General features: G+C 45.4%; 1 protein-coding gene across 1 annotated transcript in view; it reads right to left on the bottom strand.

Moving 5' to 3' along the window:
• The window catches only part of LOC310781088 (hyccin 2-like), a gene marked incomplete at both ends in the record, with an annotated part of 73,818 nt that extends 63,768 nt beyond the window's left edge, over nt 1-10,050 (bottom strand). Inside the window, 2 exons of the mRNA XM_083641628.1 lie at nt 3,243-3,344; nt 10,000-10,050. Of these exons, the coding sequence (XP_083497754.1) occupies nt 3,243-3,344; nt 10,000-10,050 (153 nt within the window). The remainder of the gene's footprint in view (nt 1-3,242; nt 3,345-9,999) is intronic.
• Between the last annotated feature and the right edge of the window lie 732 nt (nt 10,051-10,782).

Raw genomic sequence — 10,782 nt, forward strand, 5'->3', positions numbered from 1 at the left:
ACTTGGGGAGTGTGCTCCTGGGAACTCGAAGTAGTGCGGTGCCGCATTTCATACAATTTGGACTTATTCCAGGACTGTCTGTATGCCTGCGCTTCGCGTATCTTGAGAACCATTTGTCGGATCGACTTCAAACTTGCGCTTAGGGGGACCTGACAGAGTGCAGTGTGTGTGCCGGGGGCAGAACCTACCTACAGTAAAAAAAAAACAGCTGGCAGTGAATGTGTTAAGAAAATCAAAATCTGTTTTTATCTTACTGAACAAAATATTGCGCGGTTCACTGTAAAAAGGACAATAAAAAACGAAATGTGTGTGTGTGTGTGTGTGTGTGTGTGTGTGTGGCTGTGCAGGCACAGTCGTGTGTCAGCTGCCTTCTCCCTGCCAAATGAAGCTCTGCCATATGAGTCATAAGCAACACATTTCCCTGAGCTAAAACAGTGCTACTTGGGAAGCCAATGAAAAGCAACTTGGCATTTGCACATAGTAGTATGTGTGTGTGTGTGTGTGTGTGTGTGTGTGTGTGTGTGTGTGTGTGTGTGTGTGTGTGTGTATGTGCATGTGCATGCGTGCGTGTGTGTGTATGTGTGTGTGTATCAGTGGTGGCCGGTGAGCTTGGAAACAGGGGAGGAATTTGGGCTTTTTTCGTGTGCGCGCTAGGGGTGGGAATCGCTGAGTAGCTCACGATACGATATCGTCACAATACTTGGCCCTCGATAACGATATATCACGATACTGCGATACTGCGATACTGCGATATATTGGAAGACGATACATCACGATACCTGTGTAACAAGTGAAAAAAATACCTCTGAAGGCAAAAAATCATGTATTATGCATTTATTAGCAGAATTGACATGAACTCTCTGAGTTCACTCACTCACTCATACCATTTTCGATACCACGGAGGAAAAGTTACACATTAAGTCTTTTTATTATTACTATTAAAACAAGAAAACCTATAGGCTATAACCTACCTACCTACCTATATAATTTCTAAAAGTAGATATTAATGATCAAACATTTCCATTCATGTAGCCTACAGTAGTTATGTTTTTGTTTCAACTACAAACATAAATAAAGTCAACTTGAAACTATGTTTCAACTACCACACACAGCATAATATTTTAGCCTGTTTATTTAAAAAAAAAAAAAAAAAAAAAAAAAAAAAAAAATTAATAAACATATCGATACTTGGCGCCAGTGTATCGATAACGTATCGCGGGTGGAAATATCGCGATAACGTGGGTATCGATATTTTGTCCCACCCCTAGTGCGCGCATGTGTGTGTGTGTATTTGCCATGTTTCCCATGCTGTCAAGCCTCTTAGCTTTCCACCCAGTGAGGAGCATTGCATTAGCACCCAGTGAGAGGACTAAAGGACGGAACAGCACCTGGCACCTGAGGCGGTCCCAGGGAAAATATGACGTCTGCTCTGCTGCTGATACTCTCACCCACAAGCAGTTTTTGCCCAAAATGCCCAAATCTCATTTTAAATTAGCATTAGGATTAGACTGTTGTGATGTCATTATTCAGTTTTAACCATCAATAATTGTTCCTTTTCTCATTATTTCATTTCTCAGAGTAAATACTGTATATTTATTTCGAGATTTTTGTCAATTATTTGTGCTGTTATGGTTATAATTAGCCTAGTTACTCACTTCTACACTATCTTAGATTGTGTTACTTATGGATGGCGTGGAATTATAGTGAAAATAGATTATCCCCCCTTTTTGCTGGGGACCCCACTTTGAAAACCACTGGCTTAGGCTAGAACTGTTGCGAGAAGGTTTCAGGATTTATCTCTATGCATTAGGCTGTGATTACTATTTATATAAATCTATTTATTCACATAGATTCATGATATATTATGGTATACAGCCTACCTGTGACATCAATGTTTTGATTAATCTGCGCCAGTACCGAAAATGTAGCCTATTACTGCATGACTCATCCTATGATGTCTCACACTCAGGTGTGCTTTCACAAGACAGGTGTTGTCCATTCAATCAGCTAACCTGTCTTTATAATGGCTGTCTTGCACTGTTTGTATGATACTTGACAAAGTCTATGGCCGAAACTGTTGTCAAATAGCGTTAAATTACACTTAATTGCATCTGGAACGAGAGTGTGTCTTCCTGTGCTGCACTACTCGTTTAGTTATCAACTTTGGAGCGTTATTTACCCCCCCTTCCCGACATCCTAGGTTGACATGCTTCATCCCAATCGATTCCTTATTTCTTCTACTTTCATATGATATAAAGATCACCACTCAAGCTTTAAAATTAAGCCTGCTGTCAGCTATCGATTTACAGGCCAAATTCAGTTAAAAAATGTGTGAATTTAAGGTTCGCGGGTTTTAGTATAAGAAATTACAGGATGAAACTTCAATACGACAAAAATAGCGCTGCTCGGTGAACCATTTCCACGCCGAATTTAATAGAAGGTTCGGATAACTTGAAATCAATTGACTTACTTGAATATCCGTGCTGTCTGTAGGGGAAACGCTGCAGTCGAGACGTTGCAAATATTCCAGTTTTCTGACATTGCAAAAAGCCCGTATCGCGCAGCTCAAGTCTCCCCGCAACTCGAAACTCGTTTTGGTGGTAATCCAATATCAACGACTGTCTGGTTTGTGAACACTTACTGATTGATAAAAAAGTAAATAAAAATAAGAGGGAAATATGATATGCTGCTACTGTCTGTCAGATTGAGCTGGATGTGCTTACTTCCAGCTCAATCTGATTGGTTGGAAAACACATCACTCTCACGGTTCTCCGTGAATTGCAAGTGTTTTTCAACCAATCATATTTTTCATTAGATAAATTACCAAATAAATAAACGCCCACAGGGCGAATGTTTTTTAATCTCCTACTCCATGCCGGGACCAGGGCCAGAGTGACTCGTCTGCATGGGGAGCTATAATGAATGAAAAAATGAGCGTCTGCACATAAGAAAAAACACATTTGATTGATATTTTATTATTAAAAAAAATATGAAAAATGAAAAATGAAAAATATAAAAATAAAAATAAAAAAAATTTTTTTTTTTTTTTTTTTTTTTTAATATAAAATCCCCAATCTAATAGAGGAGGACCATCCTCCTATGCCTCACTGGAAAAACCTCCTCTGGTGTGTATGTGTGTGTGTGTGTGTGCGTGCGTGTGTGTGCGTGTGTGTGCGCGTGTGTATGTGTGTGTGCGTGCGTGTGTGCATGCGTGTGCGTGCATAAGCGCGCGCGTGCGTCACCTCATTGTTGGGGTCCTGGATGACTCTGTAGAGTGCTGGCACCAGGGACTTCTTCAGATGAAGGCTGCCTGCGTAGCTGGGGATGTGGGTTTCTGGTAACGTCTGGGGAGAGAAGACATGGGAGGAAGATTTGCTGAGCAATGACACGTGCGTTACACGTGCGTTACACGTGCGACATTTAGTTACAAGCCTATTCTCCTCCAGCTAAAGAGAAATGTCTGTCTCCTGGCTTCAGTCCTAAATGTTTACCCTCCATGGAGATCATCCCCCAATACAGCCTTTGCATCTATCCAAATACAGTCAATTTATGATACAGGGAGAATCATCAATGACAGGAGACTGACAGTCGCTTCAATAGACCAGAATGCAATGCAGCCACAAGACATGTTCGGCCCATATCTTACGCCCAAGCAGTGTAGGCAAAAATGCCCCAAGAAATCTCAGAATGGCCCTACAAACCATGATCCTACAAAACATGACCCTACAAACCATGATCCTACAAACCATGACCCTACAAACCATGATCCTACAAACCATGACCCTACAAACCATGACCCTACAAACCATGACCCTACAAAACATGATCCTACAAAACATGACCCTACAAACCATGATCCTACAAACCATGACCCTACAAACCATGACCCTACAAAACATGACCCTACAAAACATGACCCTACAAACCATGACCCTACAAACCATGACCCTACAAACCATGACCCTACAAACCATGACCCTACAAAACATGATCCTACAAAACATGACCCTACAAACCATGATCCTACAAACCATGACCCTACAAACCATGACCCTACAAAACATGACCCTACAAAACATGACTCTACAAACCATGACCCTACAAAACATGACCCTACAAAACATGACCCTACAAAACATGACTCTACAAACCATGATCCTACAAAACATGACCCTACAAACCATGATCCTACAAACCATGACCCTACAAACCATGACCCTACAAACCATGACTCTACAAACCATGACCCCCCCACACACACACACACACACACACACACACACACACACTTGAGCAACTTCAGGGTTGCCACTGTTTTGTACATTTCAAGCAATAAAGCCAGGGGGGGGGGGATAGATTCAAACAAAAATGTCTCCACCACAGGTTACCTAGGCAACCAGCCTGATATTTGAGCTCAGAACACCTACGAAAGAGCCAATGACAGCTCAGCAACCAGCAAATCACTGAATACTTACGCGGAGAGTGACACAGTAGATAGGAAGAAAGTGTATCAAGCTTGGTGCAGCACTACTAACTGATGACATAAAAAATATATATATCATAGGTGAATTTTGAGATGACAGAGCGCTCAAAGGCTCAAACTCAGAGATTCTGGTATATGTCCCCTGGTGTATGTCTCAAATGTATTATTATTACTATTATGATTTTCCTTCTGTACAGTAGGGGTGGGAGAAAAAATCGATTCACCTAAGTATCGCGATTTTTAATGTCACGATTTTTTGAATCGATCTTTTATTCCAGAATCGATAATCGCAAAAGCAAAAAATTTTTTTTTTTTTTTTTTTTTTTTTTTTTTTTTTGTGCCCGCAGTCAGGCCACTCACTGAACAGCAGGCCAGGCGCCGCCTACTGGTTTACTAGTGGTTTTATTACTTTATTAGTTAGTCTGAAGTAATAATTACACTTCAGGGTTAAAGTGGGTGCATCTCATTGTAAAATTGGACTTGGCCCAAATTGGGCTTCAAACGGCCCAAATTGGGCTTCAAACGACCCAAATTGAGCTTCAAACAGCCCAAATTGGGCTTCAAACTACCCACATTGAGCTTCAAACAGCCCAAATTGGGCTTCAAACGGCCCAAATTTCACGCGCGTCGGCCCATATCGGCCTGGCCTGCTTGGTATCTAATGCCCGGCCTGAATTATGATCCCAGTCCGCCCCTGTTTTTAACTATATCGACCAGCCCTACTCATGATATAATATACAGTCTCTAGTGTATGATTCAACTTTTCCCATGTTCTAACCTAGTGTAAAAAAGCAAACAAACTGAAAAAAGAAAGGAAAAAAGAAACAAAAATCGCAATAAATCGTAATATCGAATCGCAATAATCGTAGAATCGCAATACTTAAGAATCGCAATATATATCGAATCGGCACCCAAGTATCGTGATAGTATCGAATCGGGAGATAAGTGAATCGGCACAGCCCTACTGTACAGTATTATGAATATTACTTACAAATAAGTTTAACTATGTATACATATTTTGTTTACACTGCATGTCCATGTATGTTTTGACTTTTGGAGAAAAAATGCACTAAACTTACTATAAACTGACAGTTGAATTGAACACACGTGCCGTGGGACAGGATCTGTAACGTTACTCGCTTTTGCACCATTCAATATTGGTAGTGATACTGCTTTAGTCATATTCACGCCCGCTGGTGTTTGCCTCTCATGCAGAGCTGTCCTTCTGTTGCTTAATGTAAAGGCCCAGACACACCGGGCCAACAAGCTAGCAGGAACCAAGGCCGACAGTCAACTAGCACGTCCAGTATGTTCTGTGCCTGCATGAGACCTGCACATATACAAAGCAGATACCTGAAACAAACCACTCTCGCTAACCACTTAAACAGTTTCATAATAAGCTACATCTCATGGAGAATATGTCTGTCCTACTGGCGTTGTCTGGTCTTTTGGTTGTGGAAGAAGAGAGGAAGAGAGGTAAAAATAAGGGGTGATGATGTCATACAGCGACAGGCTCAACAGGCTTTTCCTGAAGGCCACATCTTGGTGAAAATATCTGTGTGTTGGAATGATCAGATGAGATGAAGTTGAAAAATGAGAAGAACATGTGTGCATGTGTCTCTTCTCGTGCACTGCTTCGCTTAACCAACTGACCAGCCAATCACAGCAAGAATGTCTCTCACAGACGGGCCAATCACAGCAATGTCTCTCACAGACGGGCCGACGCCCATGTACAATCGACAGATAAAGCCGCTGACAAGGCATTACATTACATTACATTATATTACATTAGGTCATTTGGCAGACGCTTTTATCCAAAGCGACTTACAATAACACATTTTTGTCAGCAATAGAGCAATCAACTATGCAACACAGTCTATGACAGCTACAACAAGACCGACTAGACCCCGCAGAGACTCGGGCGACAGATGCTCACCAACAGCCCAGACATTTACCGATGGCTGATGGTACTGTGCATTGCGCCGAGGGCTGCCTGCACCGAGGGCTGCCTGCACCGAGGGCTGCCTGCACCGCGGCTGGCGAGCCTGTCGGCGCAGCTGGCGTGCAGCTCCTCGAAAATGTGACTCAACACAGCTGTAGCAAACAGCACAAGTATAATATAATGTAGATGTGGAGATAACAGGACAGAGTGAAACCTATGACCAAGTATCTGCACTACATTCTCTGCTTGGGCGAACTTCAACTTCTACTCATTGAAATCCTGGTGAAATCACACAATTTACTCATTTTGCTGCGGGCTCCCCTGTGACCTCTCGTCAAGCTGACGTTGGAGTATAGGACTAGCTGTATAGGACTAGCTGTATAGGACTAGCTGTATAGGACTAGCTGTCACCGGCAAGGCTCCAAGTTGAGGCTGACGCACAAGCATGTTTCCCTCTTTAATCTCCCTTCACAGGCTTCTGCCTTGGCTTCAACCCTCCTACCTTCAGCCCTCCTACCTTCAGCCCTCCTACCTTCAGCCCTCCTACCTTCAGTCCTCCTACCTTCAGCCCTCCTACCTTCAGCCCTCCTACCTTCAGCCCTCCTACCTTCAACCCTCCTACCTTCAGCTCTCCTACCTTCAACCCTCCTACCTTCAACCCTCCTACCTTCAGCCCTCCTACCTTCCCTCCTACCTTCAGCCCTCCTACCTTCCCTCCTACCTTCAGCCCTCCTACCTTCCCTCCTACCTTCAGCCCTCCTACCTTCCCTCCTACATTCAGTCCTCCTACCTTCAGCTCTTCTACCTTCAGCCCTCCTACCTTCCCTCCTACCTTCAGCCCTCCTACCTTCCCTCCTACATTCAGCCCTCCTACCTTCAGCTCTCCTACCTTCAGCCCTCCTACCGTTCCCTTTGTACTTCCTACATCTGACACCGACAACTTTAAATATCGTTGTAGAAAAGGGCCCATAATGGCCCACCGTCAGGCCTGTTCTTGGGGCAGTCGATGCCCACCAGCCGGCGCGCCACGACGTAATGATGATGACATCATCAACGATGACAATGATGTCATAGCATAGAGTTCACCTGTGAGGTCATCAGCGATGTCAGACATAACACCGATGATGTCATAGCTCCCTCGAACGTTGTGACATCACCAATGACGTGATGTCATACACCAAAACGCGGGCATATAAACAAGGTGTTCTGTGACGCTATGCTTGATTCCTTCGAGATTCCTTCGACTTCCATACTTCTTCAGGTATTCTTACTCCCTAATAATGTCAACCATTAGAACAACTAATCCCGAACCCGAATTGAACCCCTGCTGTCTTACAACCAGCCAGGCCCTGGTGACAGACTGCCTTACACCCAGACAGGTCAACAGTGGTAATTCAACCGCGTCCCAGGACCGACATCTCGGTCCCTATCTCCATCTCCGTGATTCTGACCGATTACAGCGCGTGAGCCCTCATACACAATCCAGCACACTTCACGAGGCAAGCCCAGAAGCTTTGCCCCCAGCAAGCACACAAGCTTCGCTACAATTTGGTCCTTCGAGCCGGTAGCGAAGCTTGTGTGCTTGCTGGGGGCAAAGCTTCTGGGCTTGCCTCGTGATAGGGACGGAGATGTCGGTCCTGGGACGCGGTTGAATTACCACTGTTGACCTGTCTGGGTGTAAGGGAGTCTGTCACCAGGGCCTGGCTGGTTGTAAGACAGCAGGGGTTCAATTCGGGTTCGGGATTAGTTGTGCTAATGGTTGACATTATTAGGGAGTAAGAATACCTGAAGAAGTATGGAAGTCGAAGGAATCTCGAAGGAATCAAGCATAGCGTCACAGAACACCTTGTTTATATGCCCGCGTTTTGGTGTATGACATCACGTCATTGGTGATGTCACAACGTTCGAGGGAGCTATGACATCATCGGTGTTATGTCTGACATCGCCGATGACCTCACAGGTGAACTCTATGCTATGACATCATTGTCATCGTTGATGATGTCATCATCATTACGTCGTGGCGCGCCGGCTGGTGGGCATCGACTGCCCCAAGAACAGGCCTGACGGTGGGCCATTATGGGCCCGTTATCTGCTCTCTAGCTTGGAGGACCTCGGCCTGGAACCTAGCACAGACCTGCGCCATTACAGCTTCCATCCTTAGGATCTCTTCATGTAATGTTGCTTGGTGTGCCTTCCTCCTAGCGATAGCGTGGCCAGAGGCCGGTAGGGCTCTGAACTTGATCAATAGGAGCTCCATAAGGTTCTCTGCAGCTTCATCTGCCTTAAACTCAGCCCTTAGCTGAGCATAATCTGCCTCATGTTGTGCTACCTGAGCACGGAATCGATTTTCCTGGTGGCTGTATTCGGTGATGTCCTGGTTGGTCTCCCTTTGGCGCACGATCGTAGCGTCGGATCGTAGCGTCAAGTCCCTTGCCTGGGATGCCTGAGCAGGGAGTCGGTGGTGGCTGCGGATGAGTTCCTGCCCCAGTTGGATCATCTGGTGGGAGTGTAGGGGGTCTGGCCCTTTAGTACTACTCCGAACCCTGGATACTCTGCTGTATCCAGATTCGATCTGGTCGGGGAAGGGTTGCTCCTCTGGTCGGGGAGGTGCCGTGACCAGGGCGAGCTCACCTGACTCCTGCTCCATCTCTGAGAGTCGCAAGTCCTCTGATCCGCTCGAAGGACCAAATTGTGGTGAAGCTTGTGGGTCAGAGGACTTGTGGATCCGGCTCGGAGGACCAAATTGTAGCGAAGCTTGTGGGTCAGAGGACTTGTGGATCCGGCTCGAAGGACCAAATTGTAGCGAAGCTTGTTGGCTTGCTGGGGGCAAAGCTTCTGGGCTTGCCTCGTGAAGTGTGCTGGATCGTGTATGAGGGCTCACGCGCTGTGATCGATCAGAATCACGGAGATGGAGATAGGGACCGAGATGTCGGTCCTGGGACGCGGTTGAATTACCACTGTTGACCTGTCTGGGTGTAAGGCAGTCGGTCACCAGGGCCTGGCTGGTTGTAAGACAGCAGGGGTTCAGTTCGGGTCCGCAATTGGTTGTGCTAATGGTTGACATTATGAAGGAGTAAGAATACCTGAAGAAGTATGGAAGTCGAAGGAATCTCGAAGGATCAAGCATAGCGTCACAGAACACCTTGTTTATATGCCCGCATTTTGGTGTATGACATCACGTCATTGGTGATGTCACAACGTTCGAGGGAGCTATGACATCATCGGTGTTATGTCTGACATCGCCGATGACCTCACAGGTGAACTCTATGCTATGACATCATTGTCATCGTTGATGATGTCATCATCATTACGTCGTGGCGCGCCGGCTGGTGGGCATCGACTGCCCCAAGAACAGGCCTGACGGTGGGCCATTATGGGCCCTTTTCTACAATCGTGTTTGCACCCAGTGAATTCAATTATATTTCACAGTGGATACCGAGGTGACATGAACGGCCCTCAGCTCTTACGCCCACAGTCCGTCTGCGGCTTCTCTGGATGAACGCCTCCCAAGGTCAACGTCAGGAGAGCATTTCAGTGTCGTGAGTCACGCGGAGAGCAGAGGAAGGCTTTTTACCTTGAATTCTGAGAGCCATTCCTCCACGACACCACGCTCCGAACCAGGCATCTTCCTCAGAGACCCCCCACCTCGGCTGCCTGGCAGACAGAGAGAGAGAGAGACAGCAGGGTGTGAGACAGGAGGAGACACAGTGGGGAAGGAGGACAGCAAGAGGACAAGCATGGGAGTGGAAGAGACAGCTAAGTGGACAGAGAGTGTATAAGGCAGGGATGGACAACTTTGAGGAAAGAGGACCTCAGTATCAGAGGGCCAGATTGTGACCGTGCACTTCCACCAGTAGAATACTGTATCTCCCCATCACTCAATTACCCAATTATAGTTACTAATTTGATGAAAAGAATGAAATAAATACTGGTAATCAAAGTTTATCATACCAACATCTATCATTTTCACATTAAATTTCATTTAGTGAGGTTTGGGCTACCCTATGGAAAAATGCTACCTTATCTGAACCAATAGGGAGCACCCATAGAATGCATTCTCATTTAGATATCTTGAGGTGAGAGGTCAAGGGACCCCTTTAAAAATGGCCATGCCAATTTTTCCAGGGCCAAAATCTATTCCAAATGTGGAGCGTTATTTAGCCCCCTTCCTGATCAGCTAGCACAAGATGATTGGTACCAGAGCAATTTAAAGAGAGTGGCGTCAGCGGAGGACCAAAATGCGTGACTCATTAGCCAATGAACAGCCAGGAAGGGTCTCGCGCTACTTTTGAATGCTAAAATAAAGCTGATAATGTACAAATTGATTAAAAAAAAAAAAAAAAAAAAAAAAACTTTC

Source organism: Poromitra crassiceps (genome assembly GCF_964638095.1).
Source record: "Poromitra crassiceps genome assembly, chromosome: 8".
Lineage (NCBI taxonomy): Eukaryota > Metazoa > Chordata > Actinopteri > Beryciformes > Melamphaidae > Poromitra > Poromitra crassiceps.